This window comes from Panicum virgatum, chromosome 9K (genome assembly GCF_016808335.1).
Source record: "Panicum virgatum strain AP13 chromosome 9K, P.virgatum_v5, whole genome shotgun sequence".
NCBI classification, from domain to species: domain Eukaryota; kingdom Viridiplantae; phylum Streptophyta; class Magnoliopsida; order Poales; family Poaceae; genus Panicum; species Panicum virgatum.
The window spans coordinates 28,761,400-28,781,525 of record NC_053144.1 but is presented as its reverse complement, the minus strand read 5'-3'; the positions used below and the strand labels follow the sequence as shown (position 1 = coordinate 28,781,525).

The 20,126-nt window shown below is 46.4% G+C and overlaps 2 protein-coding genes and 1 pseudogene across 10 annotated transcripts; 2 read left to right on the top strand and 1 right to left on the bottom strand.

The window, feature by feature from the left end:
* Window positions 1-488: 488 nt before the first annotated feature.
* On the top strand, window positions 489-2,368 carry LOC120647925 (translation initiation factor IF-2-like). The gene is made up of 3 exons (XM_039924729.1): window positions 489-707; window positions 1,267-1,433; window positions 1,954-2,368. Exons 1-3 carry the CDS (start codon window positions 489-491, stop codon window positions 2,366-2,368), a joined length of 801 nt encoding a protein of 266 aa, XP_039780663.1.
* A 9,310-nt stretch (window positions 2,369-11,678) lies between these two features.
* Window positions 11,679-14,441, top strand: LOC120647923 (annotated as a pseudogene).
* LOC120651129 (pentatricopeptide repeat-containing protein At2g22410, mitochondrial-like) lies at window positions 13,229-19,651 on the bottom strand. Of its 9 annotated transcripts, none has more exons than XM_039928513.1 (5): window positions 17,197-19,651; window positions 16,973-17,043; window positions 13,981-16,769; window positions 13,806-13,887; window positions 13,229-13,705 (listed from the first exon to the last, which is right to left on the bottom strand). In XM_039928513.1, exon 1 carries the CDS (start codon window positions 19,629-19,631, stop codon window positions 17,697-17,699), a length of 1,935 nt encoding a protein of 644 aa, XP_039784447.1. In that variant the 5' UTR covers window positions 19,632-19,651; the 3' UTR covers window positions 13,229-13,705; window positions 13,806-13,887; window positions 13,981-16,769; window positions 16,973-17,043; window positions 17,197-17,696. The 9 variants fall into 9 exon arrangements, with proteins under 9 accessions (XP_039784447.1, XP_039784446.1, XP_039784444.1 ...); XM_039928515.1 differs by lacking the exons at window positions 13,229-13,705; window positions 13,806-13,887 and having other exon boundaries at window positions 13,980-14,138; window positions 14,218-14,333; window positions 14,449-16,769; XM_039928518.1 differs by lacking the exons at window positions 13,229-13,705; window positions 13,806-13,887 and having other exon boundaries at window positions 13,980-14,156; window positions 14,248-14,333; window positions 14,449-16,769.
* Window positions 19,652-20,126: the final 475 nt, after the last annotated feature.

The following is a 20,126-nucleotide window of genomic DNA, read 5'->3' as shown; positions in this document are numbered from 1 at the left end:
TATATAGCCGCCACTTCATTCACGTTACAATATTTTTATTGCCACCTCACTTGATTGATTGTTAAGATCATCTCCAGTGGGCCTCTCTAAATCAGCCCCTTATTTCTCTAAATAGGAGCCCATCTGTAAAAATTAAGGGCATAAATCAGAGCCCAATTCCATTGGGCCTCTCAAATTTTGGCATGTAAACTTGTGGGACCCGCTAGCAGCAGTGCGTCTTGTGCCCAGGCTTTATTGGGCCAGGATACCGGCCTTGAGGAGCGGAAAAGAGCGAATCTGAAGAGGCCCATGCATTTGGCTGGCCAAGTCGCGGCTGCAGCGTCGTCTTCAACCTTCAGACGCATCTCATCCTCTTCCTCAATGCATCCATGTAAAAAATTTCAAGAGGGGCTAAGGGAGGGCGGGCATCGCAAAGCGACAGCTCGGGCGGAGGAGCGAGGACGTGGTGGCAGGCTCGTGCGGCGGCGCCACGAGCTTCGGCGGCGGGCATGTGCGGCCTCACGGAGGAGCGGACCGGCGTGGCCGTGCGGCGGAGTGAAGGAGAGGAGCGGGGACTTGGCGAACGGCCCATGCGGCGGGCAACTACGGCCGCGCGGAGGAGTAGGGGCGGCGCCGCCGTCCCGGTCCGTGGCGGCGTCCCGGAGGAGCAGCCGAGGAGGCGCGGCGCGCCAGGCCAGTTCTTGGCGGCGGCTGCATCCCGCTCGCCAGTGATGGCCTCGAGCGCCGCATCCCTCAGCTTCAGGGGGCAGCCTCCGCCATACTCGCCGTCGCGGCTGCCGCGCGCTGGACGGTGGCGGTGCTAGAGCTTGGTTCTTGCCGCGGCGGCGGACTAATTCCACGGCTTCGACGGTGCGGTTCCACGGCGGCGACACCCCCCCCCCCCCCACCCAGTTCCGCGGCGCGGCGGCGAGTTGGAGCGGCGGTGCCACCGGCCCTGGTCCATTGCGGCGGCATGCAGGAGCTGGGGCACCACGGCCAGCCCAGTTTGCGGCGGTTCGGCGGCGGGGAAAAAGAAGGGATGGGAGGAATGGGAAGCTGGATTGAGCCCTCCTATTTCTAGAGATTTGGGGTGCTAATTTGAGAGTCCATTTAGAAGTCCTGTTGGAGTTTATTTTCTCTCTAAAATCTTAAAATTTAGAGTAGGGGTCCAAATAAAGGTGGATATACTTGGAAAGTGGATATACTGGCCTCTTGGCGCATAAGAAACTCATGCTGAAAATAACACTATCGTTAACACTATCTATGACTGTGTGCACACGGTCACAGTTACGGACGCAAGCGCGGCTGCCCGCCCCGCGTCCGCATCAGCCGCAACAGATTATGCGGGTGGCCTTCGCGGCAGCCCGCGCGGTGACCGCGTGCCCGCTGCGCGAGCAACTTGCTAGTCGCCTGCCGCAGTTGTCAGCACGTATATGCTTCCTGGCTGTTGATTGGTATTTACCGGCTGTAAGCATATCTTTAACTACAGGAGCAGTTCCAGCAGAACCAGCAGGAACAGTGAATCAAAATAAACTGTATACACTACTACAAAAATCTTGATTTGTCCCGGTTGGGAAACCTTTTTTTTTGTCCCGGTTTCCCAACCGGGAACGCCATGCCGGGACAAAAGGAGGAACTCTTTTGTCCCGGATCTGGCAACCAGGACAAAATACACCCTTTTGTCCCGATTGGTAATACCAACCGGGACAAAATGTTTTTTTTACGTCCCCCGCCGGAGCTCCGCATGCACCACCGGCTCCTCCCTCCTCGAGCTCCAATTCCAATCACTCCATCACAAAAACATGCTGAACTCCCTCACAAAGATACAATCACACTTGAAAAAAATTTCAAATTTAAGCTAGAAACATTCTTATCTTACATGGTCATCACACATCACACAAGTAAAATAGCAAAAATCTAATTCACAATACAAGAGACTGATTTGATTCACCATACAAGAATTGACCACCACAGTCACAAACCAAAAAAAAAAACAAAACAAAAAAGCATATGTCGCCCTCCCCGGCCCACGGCGACGGGCGTGCCGGCCCCTGCATATGGCCGCGCGCGGCAGTGGCGGCTTGCTGGGCCGCACCCGCGCCCCGTCCCCGTCAACGTCGCTGCCGCTCCTGGCCGCGCGCGACGGCGGCTGGCCGGCTCGCCGGCCCGCACCCGGGCGTGCCCGCCCCTGCCGGCGCCTGGCCGCGGCTTGCCGGCCCGCAACCGCGCGCGCTTCCCGCGGCTCGCCGGCCCGCAGCAGCGCCCGCCCCCACCAGCGTGGCCGCGCCTCCTGGCCGCGCGCAGAGGCGGCGGCGGCTGGCTAGCTCGCCGGCCCGCGCCCGCCCCCACCGGCGCCTGGGCGCGGCTCGCCGCCCCCGCTTGCGCCTGAGAGGGAGGAAGGACCGGATCGAGGAGGGAGGGGAGGAGGAAAGCTCGAGGGAGAGAGATGACAGGGAGAAGAAGAGTCGAAGAGATAAGAGAGGGGACAGAGTTAAATAAATGAGAGGGAGAGAGATGCCCGTGAAACTCTTTTATCCCGGTTGGAGACTCCAACCGGGACAAAAGACTATCTTTTGGTCCCGGTTGGAGTCACCCACCGGGACTAAATTCTTTAGTCCCGGTGGGTGACTCCAACCGGGACTAAAGGATATTATTTTATTCTGGTGGAAGTCTTCAACCGGGATAAAAGGTCTCTTTCTACTCTTTATTGGCTGCTAGACTTTAGACCCGGGACTAAAGCTTTCATTTGTCCCGGGTCCAATAACGACCGAGACAAATGTGCAGGAACAAAGCCCTGTTTTGTAGTTGTGATAACAAGTTCTAGGTAGATAGGGATGGATGTTCCAGAAACAAGTAAACCATCCTAAAGGACAGATCAAATTCAGAAAAAATTGAGCAAAAGGGCATGTAGCCTAGTGGTTACAAGAGCTTCTGTAGCACCTGAGGTCTTAGTTTCGACTCCACATGGGAGCGAATATTCTGGGATTTAACGACGTTGTATATTCAGTGGTAGGCGACGTTCCCGTCGACAGCGAGGCGTCTATGGTGACTTCGTCAATCTCGAGAATTTGTCGGCTCAGTCTTCGAAAATGCTCATAGGGGTAGGGTTTGCGTACCTATGTTCATAGATGTGTGAGTGGGCGTGCGTTGTGAGTGTCAGAGTTGTACGGTGTGATCTCAAAAAAAATTCAGAAAAATCAAGAGAAAAATCAAGAACATGATCAGCTTATCACATATTGATATCAATATTACAAAACCTAAACAATTAATAAAAAAGGAGCTGAAATCTCGACAAACATTTAACTTGAGTTATATTCAAGTACAATTGGCATGTAAAGAATAGTACAATTGGCATATAAAGAATAGATGCCACAAGAATTTCAATCAGTACTAATGTCTGATTCCTATAGAAGTTTTGTTCATCATGTGAAATGCACACACAAGAGGCTTCTTGGTGGCCAGTTCTAACAGCAATGAAATAACACATAGGAGCTGAACACACAAGAGGATTCTTGGTGGCCATTAGTAACAGCAATGAAATGAACACATAGGAGGCAAGCAGGGCAGCTGCAGCAAAAAAAAATGTAACATCAGTAGCATAACTAAACATTAACACAAGCTGCAGTATAAAACAAAGTGATGATAAGCTGTAGTATAAAAAAAAACGAGCCATACACATTCAGAAAGTAGCTCTACATCTCTAATTAAAATAAAACTGGCGTAATACATAAACATAAGCTGGTCAGCCAAGCAACTGGTTTTAACAATAGACAGTGGATTTGCTTATTTTGATGACAGAGATAACCATGTCAGGTGTTATTGTCCATATCTACTGCCAGCTAATCCACTCTTTCTCTCTTCATTTCTCCCTTCCTGGCTGCCACACCTACACCCCTCTGTTCTTCACCGCTACTCTGCTCATCTCTCCAATTCGAGCTCAACAGCCACCACCGTCCCAATTCCCTCATCTGTGCTTCTCCCTGCTAGCAAGAACGAACTCCCACACCATGCATCAGGACCAGAGCAGCACCCAAGGGTTGGTTCTACCAACATTGGTTTCAACACTACCAACTGACTTTGCAGAATCATGAGTATAGTCACTTGATTGTGAGTTATATTCGTCGAAGAGTTCTCAACTATAAGGAAATACTATGATATGATTCATCAAAATATTTTCTTAGACGAAACTCAAGAAATCCCAACTTACGAGGGAGGGGCATTAATACCTTACGTTTCTTCCCTTGTTCTCTGGATTCCTCCCTGTTCTTGACGATGGGGTTGAGGGATCTGGGAAAGGATGGTTGCTGCAACGAAAGTAGGAGTAGTAGGGCTAGGGGAAGCAGCACGGAGGCCTGGAACCATTCTCAGCGACGCCATACAAGCGGATGGAGACGCCATGGCTTCTTGATGAAACTTGCGGCGGGGCGACGAGTTCTTGCGGCGGCGGTGGATCACCGCCGGAGTGGACGCTCCGGTGAGTTCTTGCGGTGGCAGTCGGAGGCGGTGCAGGACACGGCGAAGGGAGCAGCACGGGGCACGGCGGAGTAGCGCAGGGCGGAGTAGCGCGGGTGCCGAGGGGCGAGGGGTGGACCAGAGCGGCGCGGCCGCGGAGGGCACGCCGGCGATGAAGGAGAGGGGGGGACATGTCGGCGAGGAAGGAGGAGGGGGCACCAGTGAGGGATGCGGGAGAGCAGAGCGGTGGAGGGAGGAGGCGGTGGCTAGGAAGGAGGCGGCGGCGGCGCAAGACTGCGAGTGGATCTCGCGGGGGCAGCCAGGCGAGCGCTGGTTGATGCAGCTGGCTCTCGCGGGCTGGCCGCACAGACCCACTTCACTACCACAGGCCGATATTGTGACAATACCGGCCGAATTAATCAGGCTCAAGTGCGCTATCCATTCTCATAAAGGAAATTCCAGCTAATACGCACTTCAAACAGAGTAATTCGACAGCCCAATCGGGTAACATACCGATTTAACCACTCGAATTTCGATCGAACAAAACATACTAAATACCCGCACGAAGGCGAGCTCGGAGTTTACAACATTCCACAACTTTACATCACAGAGTCTTAAACTGAAATATTACAAACCAAGTTCGAAATCTCAGAAAGGTACTTGAACTTCAAATTTAAAGTAGTTCAGAGTTCAACTGCAGCGGAAATAAAACGAGTTCTAAATGACGATACAAGATGTCATGATAAAGCCCGTACATGACATTGCTCGGCATTGTCATCATTGGTCGGAGTCGGATCCCACTCTATCGACCAGCATTGTCATCATTGGCCGGAGTCGGATCCCACTCCACCAACCAACCAGGAGGTAAGGTACATGGCCAAGTCAAGTTAGCTATCTGTTCCCCAAATATCTCACCTGAAAACAAAGTTGAGTCACAAGAAAGGCTGAGTATACTAATACTCAGCAAGACTTACCCGACTATGGGTATACATAGCCCACTATCTAGACATGCAAGGCTTTTGACTTGAGGGATTTGTTTTGCCGAAAAGCAACTAAGAGTAGGTCCATACTTTCAGATTTCAGCCTCAAGATTCAAGTTCAATTAACCATTCTAGGTGAGCAACTATCCAATAGCATATATGGTGGAAACAATTATCTTTCATCATCCAACAATATTGATCATCATCATGTTTCACTTCTTATTAAGTAATCTCAACAACCACGAGAAATGGACGATTCGAATCGAATTTCTTAACCTTGCAAGGCAAACCTAACACACACGCATGGGAACCGAGTCACCCACACCACATTTCTCTTCAATTCTTGCTTCACGGCCCACCGCCCTTGGGTACAGAGCCCCTCGAACCACGGTATGGCGCCGGGCCGAGACCACACTGCACTCACCATTAGCTAGATGTGAACAAGTTCAAGATGGTGGGGAGTATGTTCCGGCCTCGGTTCAATCCAGTACTTAAGCTTACCAATTACCATATTCTCGGCATATGGTTAGTACGTTCAAATGCTTAACCATCACAACCACACACTGCGACCTTAGCCATTTTCACTATCCAGGCGAGGCCTCAACCAGTAACATGAATATCGTATCACAGCCCCGCCCATCGACCTTATAGTTTCAACATAAAGTAAATGAGCAACTCCTAAAATTCTCGCGAATGACAGGCAATCACTAGATTTTCACGGAATCCTATTAGCATTGCATTATAACGAACTTAACATCTAGTATCCATAGCATTGGTACCTCGGATCATGCAACTAAGGTTTCAATCAACTCCTACAACTTAAATGCACAAATATATAGGAATAATAAGTTGCATAAATTTGAACGTAATAGGTTATGCTCCGGGGCTTGCCTTCCTGACCGTACCTAGCCTTGGGGTCTTCAACAATTTCAGTTAGATTAGCTTTGGCTTCACGCCGATCACTCTCGGACTCCGGCACCAGCTCGTACGTACCGTCAGCGAGAGTAGTCGTATCTATATGAAATGCACATGCATGAGTTGTTGTGATGGTAACAAAACTTAAATTCAATTCACTATAGAGTTGTAATCTAACACAACCCAAGTTAAGTGGTTACACATCTTATCTTCATTTTAATGGACAATCGTTTATAGAGTATTATCAAAGACAATTTAGTTCCTAAAGGAAACTAGGAATGGTTTTCCACACATTACTAAATCATCCATAGTCATATAACATGTACTAGTTAATCATTTATATATCAAGTAAAGTTGCTCAGCTCCTCTGGTCATGAAATATTTACACAAGGTGCAAGTCTTAATCAATGACCTAATGTAAAAATCTCAGCTAATTTCATGTAGCAGATTAACTATGAAAAATAGTTTACACAGCTACTTCTAGAAAAAAATTTAATTTGTATAGAGCAAACTATACAAGTACTGGTAGTGAAACGTTAACGGAGTGTTTATGGTACCATTATAAAGCCATTGAAAATTTTTCAGATTGAAATAAGCATTACACAAGGCACGAAAACAAGAATACAAAATCGCTGCATGGATAAAAACTAATTTGCATAGACTGTTACACTAAGTTCTAGATGCTCAAAATTTACAAGTATGGTTATGAACTTAATAAAATGCTCTATTAAAAATGTTAGATTTTTTCAAGCACAGGAACTATTTTTCTTGATTTAGTATATTTCTTCCTACTATAAATTATTTGGACCAGTTTGACTTAACTAAAATTCCCAAACTTTTTTTTACAGCATCCATGCATCACAATAAAGGATCTGTATAATCTTCAGATCTTGAAACATATCAGAACAACTTAAAGAAATAAAACTATTTAACCTAGACATAAATCAAGATCTAAATAAAACCTATAGCTAGAAGTGTCAAATGGCCATCAAATTTTTACACAAGTATAAACTTATAGCATGCATCACACTGACCAAAAATGGTAGACATGCAATGGAGAAAACTTGAGATCTGATTAAGAGTCTAATAAACATGCATTTAATATAGAGCAAAAACCAGTGAGCAAAAACAAAAGCACATGTAACAAAAATAGTAGATCTAGTCACATGGAACACAGAATAGTTGAGTTTGTATTTTCTGATTTTTCTACTAATTTATATCAAGTTTACAAGTTTACTATTTTTTAAAACAAAAAGGAAAAGGACTTTTGCGGCTGGAACCTGGTAGTGGTCTGGGGAACTGGCCCAAAACCAAACCAAACCGGTTTGACGTTCCACACTCCAAATCACCCCAAACCACCAACTTCCAAAACTAATCTAAATTGGACTGCAACATGATTTCAGCCAAATCACCTTTCAAACCATGGTTTCACCCCCACGGTTTCACCCGAGTCCCCATGCAACAGCTTCCGGCGGGTGTTCTCAATGCATATCTGCAATTGCATTCCCACGGCATCCATTACTAAGCAAAACGAGCTGATCACGAACTGATGGCATGGTACTATATTTTAAGTCAAATTGACTAACCCCTACACAAGGGAGAACACCAATTAAATATGACTAAAAATCTAGAAGCTAAACTGCACCTTTTCAACTTGTCGATCATAAATCCATCAAGTCTCAGCACTGTGTTTTCTTTCAGGTTGAGCAGCAGACCAACCGGCGGCTAGCTTGGCAGGAGCAACAGGCATGAATTTTGATAACAGTGTTGACAATCAAAATTGGCAACAGACTAGATCAACTGGTCTGACCGGTCTGACCAAGCGGTCTGACCGGTACAAACAGAGTCTGAGTACAACTTGAGATTTTCATAGATTTAGATCTTGTAATAGGATTTTAGGATTTCTTGCGGGATAAGTCCACCCAACCTATAAATATAAATATAAAGGGTCACGGCCGATTGAGGTATCTAATTGATCAAATACAAAAACTTTTATCTTTTTACTTTTTCTTGCCCTAACTTTTCCAATCTACTATTTGATGTTACTCCTTCGTCTCTACGTCAATTGAGGGTGTTCTAGGTGGCCTGCCGACCCTAGAGCAACCCTACGTGCGCCTGCCCCGACGGGTCCTTCCCGAGCGACGTTCGTTGGTCTCGCCGCCGGTCTTCCCGGTGACAACCGGTCTGACCGGTATACCCGACCGGTATAACCGGTCTGAGCATCGGCGTTGCGTTGTGCCGTCGCTCGCTGCGCGTTCTAACGCTTTGGTGTGTTGACCCTAGTTCTGCGCCAACAAACAGATATGACCAGTAAAAAATTATTGAAACAAACTTGTAATAAATCCATAATATACCATATACTATTCACCAGAAACTAACACCAAATCGGAAAAATTATCCAGAAAGAATGAATTGGAGGGGAGGGGACTTGCGTGCAGAGACTTACCACGAGATTTCTTCTGCACAGATCTGCGTCAGATGCGAATACATGGATAGACATACGGCAGTGTGACGACGGCAGTCGCTCTGATCCCAGCGCCAACCTTCGGGATCCCACGAGCGAAGGGCAGCTGCTGCTGCGCCGCCGCCAGTGACAAGATAACAAGGGCGACAGGGATGAGACGATGGATCCACAAGCAAACCGGGGCCAGACCAGATTGACCCATTTAAATTATCAATCCAAACCGAACAAGCCCACTAGGTATTTCAGTCCAGTTATCATCAAATTGTTTTGGCCCAAATGCAAAAACTGAACCACACGGACCGGTTTCAGCCCAAACCACCCCCAGGTTGACTATTGATGGTTGTCCCTGCCAATATTGGCCTTTTAGCATAATATAAAGTGATAAGGCTAAAAGAAAATATTAGAATGCCTGGCTTGATCTAGACCAACTAGTTAAGGTAAAAGTGACGATTTGCACCCAGAATTAAGACTAAATGATTTGCAGGATAATATACGGATCGGAGTACCTTTTATCTTCTAGTAGATAAGCTGCATGCTGCCACTATTCTATTAGATGCGCCACCGTTGATGTGATGGAGATATGTTGTTACAAAAATATATTGTGCCCTTATGGTGACACATACTACTATGTGGCTTATGAGAGTTGAATATACTATATGTGTGCCTCTTACATTCACTTGCTTTATTGTATGGATATTTGAATATTGGTTGATATAGTTGCAATGAAAATAATTTGATAGTGATGCTTCTCCATGGTAATAAGCATTTTGTATGACTTACGAGATTATGGAGATATTGTACGTGTTATTTCCTTGCATTCCTTTGCACCCTAATTGGATTACAAATATTATTCTATTTTAATTAATATATGATCAAAATATTGCTACTTTTATTTTTAGTTGCTACGGAGACCTATATACTATGGATATGTTAAGAGTTGCTTACTATCATCCTATTTGAATCTTACATTATTCATTATTAGTAGCTCAGTATCAAAATAATATTATTTTATTTTTACTATGCTCTTGGTATATCTGACCAATGGTGGAGCTATCTTTTAATACTTGCTACTTCATCAAATCATTAATTAATGCATTACAGTTTAAATAGTTTGTTAAATTAGTTTACTTCCTGAGATTATTCAATCTCATCCTTATTATATCCCTACCCACGTTATTCTTTGAAAATAGCATGAAAAAATTGAATTAATTGCACGCCATACACTTTTACAAGATCTCATAACAATGTGGTGCATAATTCTGAGTTGTTATAGCGTATGGTAACTTTAATCATATTTGTACAGAATGTAGAGTTGTTTTGTTGGAGTAGCATGATATATATATATATATATATATATATATATATTTGTTGTTTTCGCGTTGTGCTTGTTTATAGGTATATGTTGCTAAAATTTTAATTTCTAACATTGATAGTGTAGTTGTGTAACATCTCATCTCATCTCTCGATACATGGGGTGTTGCAGCGCTGCTCGGGCTACCTCGCCGCCACGAGCGAACAGGGCGGGGCGGACCTCGACCGCCGCCCTGCGGCGTGGGGCGGAGCCAGCACAGGTAGCCGCAGCGAGGGAGCGGAGCCCGACCGCAGCTGCGTGGGGAGCCGCTTGGCGCTGCTGCGGCGGCCGTACGTTGAGAACGTTGCCTTTCACGGCTCTCCTCGCTCTCCCTTCTCTCTCTCTTCTGCTGAGTGCTGATCCCTTCCCTTTGCATTGCCCGCCCAGCAATTAAACCGCTATATCCTCACGCTGCAGGAGAGGGAGAGAGGAACCAAAATAGCTACCTTTCCTTGCTTGCTTGCGAGTCCAACAAACGATAGGAGGCCGGCGCTCGGCGGAGGGGAACAAGGTAGAGTAGTTTTGTTTTTTCAGCTAGATTATCTCTTTACATGCTAAATTTCTACGGTAGTTTGTGCTCAGACCGATGGATCTTGTTTGTGCCCTTTGCGGCACAAAAGAACTGTTTCTATGTTTCGAGTTCTTGATAGAATAACCATGGAGGCTTCTGCCCGCATCGATATGTCCAATCATGACTTCACGCTTTTCCATATACGCCTTGAGATTTGATCATCTGTTAAATCAATTAGCTGGTTTCTTGAATCGACCCCGTGTTGGACTATATTATAATTGATTATGATTCGTATTCATTCTTGTTAGTCTTGTTAGTATAAATAGGAGCACGTTAAAAGCTAGGTTTTTTAAATCACGCGCGACATGCTAGTTTAAAGTAAAAGACAAGGGACTATTCTCTATTCTCTGAATTTATGATTTACATTAATAAAATCTTCCCTCATACATATACTGTGAACTAAGCCTACAGTTTTGGTAAAAAACCCACAACCAATCGGAGTAGAAACAGAATTTATTATTCTCCTTTCCTTCGATACTGGAAGTCCGATTGTTTTCCAACAGACTGCATAACAAAAAGATAATGTATGCTATGCAAACCACTTTCTTATGCAAATTATGAAAACTCTAATCTGTACCACCGGATAAAGATCCAAGAGGCAACGCAGAGGGAGTGGTTAGAGAAATTTGCAAAAGTATGATTACCTAATCCAAAGACGGACGGTTAATTATAAAATTACCCCTTTTCTCATGCCCCTTGAATCTTGATCCGATGGTCCAAATTAGAGTTTTCATAGTTTGCATACAAAAGTAGTTTGCATAGTATATATTGCCTAAAAAAACCCCAATACCTTGGTATTCCCTGCCTCCTTGTGTGCCAAGAAGCCTCTCCAGACTCGGTGAACGGCGCTCAGGAGTCGAGCCACGGGCAGACAAGCGGCCGATATAAATACAGAGACCAATCGGGTGCCGTCAGGACACACAAGCTGCAACACGCGGAACCTGTAGACGGCCGCAGTGCTCCAGCATGGCAGAGACGGCGGCGGTGCTGCCGGTGGCGGGGCGGCGGAACGTGCTGGTGACGAGCGCGCTTCCGTGCGTGAACAACGTGCCGCACCTGGGCAACCTCGTCGGCTGCGTGCTCAGCCCCGACGCGTTCGCGCGCTATTGCCGCCTCCGGGGCCACAACGTGCTCTTCGTCTGCGGCACCGACGAGTACGGCGCCGCCACCGAGGCCAGGGCCCGGCGGGAGGGGTGCTCGCCGCGGGAGATCTGCGACAGGTACCACGCCCTCCACCGGGAGGTGTACGAGTGGTTCGGCATCAGCTTCGACCACTTCGGCCGCACCTCGTCGCCGCAGCAGACGGAGATCTGCCAGGACATATTCCGGAGGTTGCTGGAGAACAATTGGCTCTCGGAGAAGACGATCCAACAGCTGTACTGCAGCTCGTGCCAGAAGTTCCTGGAGGACAGGCTCGTCGAGGGCTCCTGCCCCGTAGAAGGTTGTGGCCACAACTCCGCGCGCGGTGATCGGTGTGAAAAATGTGGGGAATTGCTCGACTCTGTTGAGCTGATCGATCCCAAGTGCGAGGTGGGTGCTTCTGCTTCACCATGCTCAACTGCGATGCGTGGCGACTGCCAACCTTGGGGCTGAACTCCAACTCCGACCACCCTTCAGGTTTGCAGGAGCACGCCCTGCGTCCGCGACATCGACGACCTGCTCTTGGAGCTCCCCCTGTTGAAGGAGAAGCTGGAGAGCTACATCGATGGTGCCTCTGGAGATGGGTCCTGGAGCCAGAACGCCGTCCATGTGACCAACGCTTGGCTCAAGGGAGGGCTCAAGCCTCGGTGCATCACCAGGGGGCTCAAATGGGGCGTCCCTGTGCTACACGACAAGTACAAAGACAAGGTCAGCCATCTGTCCATGCAGCCAATTTTTAGTTTTCAGTCTGACTGATAACCTTTGCGTCTGAATCAAATGGCTTTTCTTTTAAAAAAAGGTGTTCTACGCCTGGTTTGACGCGCCAATTGGGTACATCTCCGCAACGGCATGCTACACGCCTGAATGGGAGAAGTGGTGGAAGAACCCGGAGAATGTCGAATTATACCAGTTCATGGGCAAAGATGATGTTCCATTCCACACGGTAAGATGTATACTTTAGCAACTTGCATTAGAACCTAATTCAAGGCTTCCTAATCATATATGTGCAAGCATAGCAGCTCAGTTGTGACTTCAATTTTCTTTCACAAAGTCTTACTTTATACGTACAATGATTTTCAGATCATGTTCCCCTCTGTGCTACTTGGAACTGGCGAAAATTGGACTTCGCTGAAGACAATTAGTGTAACTGAATATCTAAAGTACGAATCAGGTATGTCCACTTGTTAACTGTTTCGCAATTGTTCTAGGCTAGTTCCACCTCAAAACTACAAGCCATATTACCTACGCTATATTGCACATACAGGAAAGTTTCCCAAAGCTAAGGGCGTAGGAATCTTTGGCAATGATGCAAAAGACAAAACATTCCTCCTGAAGTCTGGCGATACTACTTGCTTACCAATCGTCCTGAGGTTAGATTTCGGATTACTCAATAGACCTTGATGTCTTTATGCAGGTATATACATAACTAAGATATCTCTGTTAAATTAATTTCTCTAACTTTCAGGCATCAGACACACAATTCACTTGGACAGATTTACAAGCCAAGCTCCGCAACGAGTTGGTAAAAAAGTTGGGGAACTTCATCAATCGAGTGCTAAGCTTCATTGTGAAACCAGAGGGTCAGTAGACAAGAAACATCTTACTGGTTTGAATATGCTTTCAGATTCATCATGGCATCCATCGATGACTGCTGAACTGCTGTTGCAGGAGCTGGATATGGTTCCATCATACCTCCTGCAACAAATGCGGAGTCGCATCCACGGACTCAGGCATTTTCAGAAACGGTTGGCAAATTGGTTGACCAGTATATAGATGCAATGGACAAGGTAATGACTTGATTTTCGATCGATTTTGTTTAGTCAATAATCTTAATTTGAACCGCTGTCATCAATCTGGTGCATTCATGTCAACATCAAGTGTTACCATTAACAGGTCAAACTAAAACAAGGACTGAAGATTGCAATGGCCATTTGCAGTGAGGGAAATGCATACCTGCAAGTAAGCCTTCATGCCTTGTTATCCAGAGAATCTTTATGCATTGATGAAACCACCTCAGGGTTAACCTAATCTTTTCCTGGATATGCAGCAGAGTCAGTTTTGGAAGCTTTACAAACAAGATCCACCTTGTTGCACAACTGTGATAAAGACTTCTGTTGGCCTTGTGTACCTCCTGGCCTGTTTGCTGGAACCTTTCATGCCATCCTTCTCAAAAGAGGTTTGTCCCCGATTTAACGAGCAACAATGCAACTACTTGTATTTGAGAATATTCTCCATTTGAGTCTAAAGCATCATTAATATCTTATTTAGGTCCTCCAACAGCTCAATCTATGTCCAGAAGAGCATCTATCATTTTGTGATGAAAAAGGAGATAAATACAAAGCAAAAAGGCTATGGGATCTCATACCATCAGGCCACAGGATAGGGAAACCCGCACCTCTATTCAAAGGATTGGTAATACTCTTGCACAGTTTTGGACACTCTTTGTTTGTGCCAGTACCTTCATTTCATTGACACCGTACACTATACGCAGGATGACAACACAGTGAAAGGCATCAAGATAAAAATTGCAAGCAGTCAAGCTGAAAGAAGATTCAAGTTGCTGCACAATTGGAAGACAACACTATCTAGCTAGTACCATATGTGCTTGAGCCTCATATCCAACTCCACCCTAATAAAAGATATATCTTCTTGCCTTTTCGCCAAGTGTCTCTATCAAGTTCCAGCAATGTAAGTTGGAGGGATGAATTAGAAATTTAGAATGTAGGAGTGACTTTGTACATGTTGATCATAATGCATTAAGGAAATGTACATAATGTGGGCTTCAAGTAGAGAAATTTGGAGATTTGACTGGAACAGTCGATCATTGTAAAAAAAAGAAAAAGTTAATCCATATTTTCATGGTTCTTTTGTTGGGAACTGCAATGGAGGAAACAGGGGTGTTTGTCCAAGTGGGTCCCTCATAATCCCTAATGTTCCTTGTGTAGGAGAATACCTTAAATGGTGCTGAATATAACTTAATTCTCTAAAAAACAAGAATGTCAGAACTGTGGCCAAGTCCATGCCAAGCCATACTAGAAGGGGCGCGAGGTGCTGATTCCATTTTTGATGCAAAGGAACCTATATTGGAGAGGAATCAAGAAGCGCAGACTTTTCCGATGGAAACTCTTGCGATGCTAAAGTTTGGCAACCTGCACTCTCCGATTGTGTCAATGATAAGCTTGCCTGTTCTGGGTTAACTATTCCCGTACTTGTAAATAACAGAATACATTTTGTGTTCTCCGCAAAATGAAAGTGGTGCAAATATATGATAAAGAGACAAATGTGAGGGTTTGTATGCAAAGTAAATTGTGTATGTTTGCCAAAGTAAATATGATAACCCTCACATTTGTCTTTGTCCCTTGCCTCCTCCGCCGCCGCCCGTCCCTTGCCTCCTCCGCCGCCGCCGCCGCTCTCTGCTCTGCCTCATCCCCGGGTCGCCGGATCTGCCTCGTCCCCGGCCCCTACCACCTCCCCCGCCGGCGCCGACGAGCTGGCGCCGCCTAGGGGTCCGCCTACCCCCTAGGCGAGGCGGTACCCCGCCGCCTAAGCGCGCCTAGGCGAGCGCGGAATAGCGCCTTGTGGAACATTGACTCCAGCTCAGGATATCACTTGAGAGAGGGAGAGCAGAACGCACAACACAACTTGAGAGAAGAGAGGGAAAAGGAGATGAAGGTCTGCCTAGATTTGGTGGCTCTGAATCGATCTGCTTCAAGTCAGTGATTTGAGGCTCAAACGTGCATGGATTTGTGCCAAACTTGGTGAGCTCATTCTACACTTAGAGTACTTCGGTCTGGTCAGTTTGTTTGAGGATTCGTTGAGCATACCATCAGATTTGGGAGGGGTTTCGTCAGTTCTGGTGACTGCAGTTTCAACACAGAGCAGTTTCGGTAGATGATCAGTTTGGGTGGTGAAACGGTGTCCGATTGAGCTGAAACTTTGTCAGTGGTTATGGGACTCGTGGATCTGCTTGCCTACCAAAATTTGTGTACAGTGGACCTGTGGTTTATGAAATATGAACTGATTATGGAAGGGAGCAGAAACTGTGACTTCTCTATTTGACAGTTGTCATACCTCTTGCTAGATGGTTGTGGTGGTTGTTGTTGATGCCAAGTTTGCATCATGGTGAATGTGTTGCTGCTGGTGTAATCCTCTAGAGGCCCTATAGAAGACTCCTTGTAACCATTTGTTGATTATAATGGAAGCTTGGAGTGGACTGATTGTTCCCATGGGTTTTACTCCTCACCTTCAGGAGGTTTTTTCCATGTAAATTGTTGTCTTTTGTGCATGTGATCGTTATCATTCCGCTGCATCTCTGTTGGTAGATGTTCTCCTCAACATTCAATCGTTCATCACAAGATGAGGGATTAATTAGTGCATTGTTACTGCTTTATCCCAACATGTTATCCACTCACTACTATAACTTAGGATCAATCATTTTGCTAATAGTTGGTCTACCTTCACCAAACTAACTGCAATACGCTATAAATTATCCTTAATTCTTGTAAATTGTTGGGTTTAGTAGAAGCATCTTAATTTCGAAACTTTCAGTGCTAGGGTCACTTTGTCATGTGTTTCTGAAATAAAATTATGATACTTCAGCATTTGCATTGCACAAAGGTCTGTATTAAATTATGATACTTCAGCATTTGCATTGCACAAAGGTCTGTATTTGCTAGTTCACCTGTTGGTACAAAGGCTAGACTATCATCAAAAAGTGAGGAGGAATCATCAATTGCAGTTATAAAGATAAGAATTACAAAATGCAGCTCTGCGTGTTGCAGATTATCAAACATCTTTGCATGTATTTATATACATACCAGCAGGCCACTGTTGTACTTGAGGGACACTAATGGAACTGCTTTTGAGACTATGGCATGTGGCTCCATGCGGCGGCAATTTCATACTAACATCCTTAATCTGCAAGACATGGAGAATCATGCTCATTATCAGAAAGTAGAGTTCTCTAAAATATCACTTGAAAATGTGAAAATTATGAATAATATGAGTGTGTCTGATTTTTTTAACTAGCAAATCAGCACTTGTCACTTTGCAGAATATGTGGTGCATGTTGAACTGGTCAACCAGCATCTAGTACCTAACAGGAAAATTTTGAGGCAAACCTGCAGAGTTCAAGACCTTATGAATATAAAGGTACACAGCTTGCAAGTTGCTACTCTCTTCTGTCACTGTTCTGCAAAGATGATATTGAATTGGATTGTGAGAAGATGTAACCCTGGGCTAGCTCATGATAAGAATTTACAGGAATGGTACGAATGTAAAAGCAGGCAGATAAGTACTAGTTCAGGGTTTTACAATTTTCAAAGGTTATAAGTTGAAAAAATACCTTCCAGTAAATTGTGCTCCCTTGAGCATGTCAAGGACATCACTATCTTCATTAATATGCAAAATCATTATCTCAGTTAAGCTGCAAAAGGACCAGAAATGCTCTTGAGGTCACACAAATTTTGATCAGCATTGTTAGCAAGGGTTATTAGGCCGGGCCTTTGGCCCTAGGTGCTGGCGCACAGGCTTCATGCCTTGCCCTATGCTGCAACCCTAGGATACTTAGATGGGATAGATGATGATCTATTAGGCAAGAATCTCTTGGCTGGTTCTGTTTCTATAGACCCTAGAGACCCTTGCCTATATATGTACATGCTCTTTGCAAGTTTGCATCTCATCAATCTATTATTCCAAGCCATATTGCTTTCAAGCATAAGAAAATCCACTTCTCTAAGCACATTGCCTGGCCAGCTGGTAAAATTCATCAGATGATTGAGCTGTAGAACACAACAGACGCAACATATCTCAGACCTAGGCTAGCAGTTTCTAGGCCAAAAAATGCTACATGATGCCAGTAGCTGAAATGTCAGTCATGTTTGCAGTATGTCTTATTTGTAGCGTGATCTCATATAAGCAGTCATAAATTGCATTACTATCAACATGTGATTTATCTTTCACGATAAATTCATGAACTACACCATTCAGCTCAATGCAACTACATCCAGGAACCTTCTCCACTCCCAAATGTTTCATCATAGCCCTCACTTTGTCAGCTTTCTTCCGCATGTTTGCCTCTGCATACATATTAGCCAGCAGCACATAGATTCCACTATCACTTGGATCTAGTTCAACCAATTTCATTGCTGCCTTTTCGCCAAGAGTGATATTACCATGCATCCTACAAGCAAAGAAGAGAGCACCCCAAACTACAGCATCAGGATCCATAGGCATGGTATTTACTAGCTTTTCTGCTTCATCTAAATGCCCTGCTCTGCCTAACAAATCTATCATGCATGAATAATGTTTCATTTTCCTCTTAAGGTGATATTTTGAGTCCATCAGTGAGAAAAATTCCTGACCTTCTTCAACCAAACCAGCATGACAACACGCAGAGAGAACCCCAATGAATGTAATCTCATCCGGCTGTAATCCAACCTCTATCATTCTACGGAAGTGCTCTATAGCCTCATCTGCGTGTCCATGATTTGCCAGACCACAGATCATTGCTGTCCATGTGAGAGCATTTTTCTCTGGGACCTCTTTGAAAATACATATGGCTTTCTTGATGTTGCCACACTTTGCATACATGTCAACTAGAGATGTGGCAAGAGCAACACTAAGATAAAGCCGATGTCTGTCAATGTAATGGTGAACCCACATCCCCATTTCTAATGCTCCGAGCTGAGAGCAAGCAGATAGGAGATTGACCATTGTGATCTCATTTGGGGCCACCTTTGCTTCCTGCATCTCATGAAATAACGCAATAGCCTCCTTGCCCTGCTTACTCTGTACATAACCGGCCATCAGAGCATTCCACGGGAATGCATCCCTTTCGGGCATCTCATCAAACAACTTCCGTGCATCCTCTATCGTCCCAAGCCTTGCATGCCCAACAATCATTGTTGTCCAAGAAACTACAGTTCTGGTATCCATCCTTCCAAACACCGACGTCGCCAGCTCTAAACTGCCGCACTTAACATACATATCCATCAACGCATTCATCAGCCTCACAGTGCATCTCACCCCGTTACACTCCACAAACTCATGCAGCCTCTTCCCAAGTTCCAAATCACCCAGCTGCGCGCAGCCTGATACGGCTCCAATCATCGTGACCTCATCCGGCCTAACTGTTCCTTCCTCCACCATCCTCCAAAACACCTCCAGAGCCTTTCCAGGGAGACCCCTCCGAACATACCCGCCGATGAGCGTGTTCCACGAGACAACGTCCCTCACGGGACTTTCATCGAACAATCTGCGGGCGTCCACCATGGACCCACAAACAGACCAGTAATGCGCAGCGGCGTTCACCACGAAGACGTCCGAGTTGAAGCCGAGCCTGGTAACGTGCGCAAGCACCGCGCCGCCGCTGTAGAAGCGCTCCCGCAAGCGCGCGCAGGCCTTGAGGAGGAAGGGGAAGGTGAGGTGATCCGGCCGCGCGGAGCCGGAGCGGAGGAGGGCGCGGTAGAGAGGGAGGCAGTGGCGGTCGAGGAGGTGCGGGTGCGGGCAGAGAGAGAGCGCGCGGAGGGCGGCGTTGTAGGGGGACGCGGAGTCCAGCGGGGAGGGGAGGGATGCGAGGAGGGCGAGCGCGTGGAGGAGCGGGCGCGGGGAGGCGAGTTCGGTGAGTGCGAAGGCGGAGACGAGGCGGGGAGCGAAGGGGGATAGGGAGGAGAGGAGGCCAGACACGAGGAGGTGCGCGTGGAGCTGAAGGAGAAGACGGAGCGGCGGCGGGTTGCCGGCGGTGAGGAGGGCCAACAGGCGGGAAGGCGGAGGAGGCATCGTTCGGTGAGGCGGAGCCATTGCTCGGCCTATCAAATTGGTCAGTTCAGCATATAGATGTCCAACAGACCGGCCCGGCCCGGCCCGGCACGATGTCGGGCCGGCACAGCCCGGAAGTGGTCGGGCCGCCACGGGCTGTCGGGCCTCATGGGCCGTGCACTGTGTGCTTCGTGCGGCCCAGGCACGGCCCTGTGGGCTTTTTTTCGTGCCGTGCCGCCGTCAAGCATGACAAATTTTACGGGCCAGGCCAGCCCACAGCCCATCAACCTTAAAATACCTCAAATATTTCATCATATCTCACAGTTCACCAGAAAAATAAATAACTACATATCTCACAACAATTCACACAGATTAACAGGTACGAGTCAAGATCACCAAGATCGCATTCACAAATCACACACAAACAAGATCACGACACACAACAGGGACAGTCGGAGTCAGAGGCGAGCCGTGAGTGACAGCCGATGGATCTAGAGCGAAGCAGAGTCGGAGGCG

Bases quoted from the DNA above. Each gene is read 5' to 3' on its own strand.
- LOC120647925 (XM_039924729.1), top strand. From the start codon at position 489: ATGTGCGGCCTCACGGAGGAGCGGACCGGCGTGGCCGTGCGGCGGAGT. The intron at 708-1,266 runs GTGATGGCCTCG...ACACGGTCACAG, and splicing joins CGGCTGCATCCCGCTCGCCA to TTACGGACGCAAGCGCGGCT. The intron at 1,434-1,953 runs GTATTTACCGGC...TGACCACCACAG, and splicing joins TGCTTCCTGGCTGTTGATTG to TCACAAACCAAAAAAAAAAA.
- LOC120651129 (XM_039928512.1), bottom strand. From the start codon at position 19,631: ATGCCTCCTCCGCCTTCCCGCCTGTTGGCCCTCCTCACCGCCGGCAAC.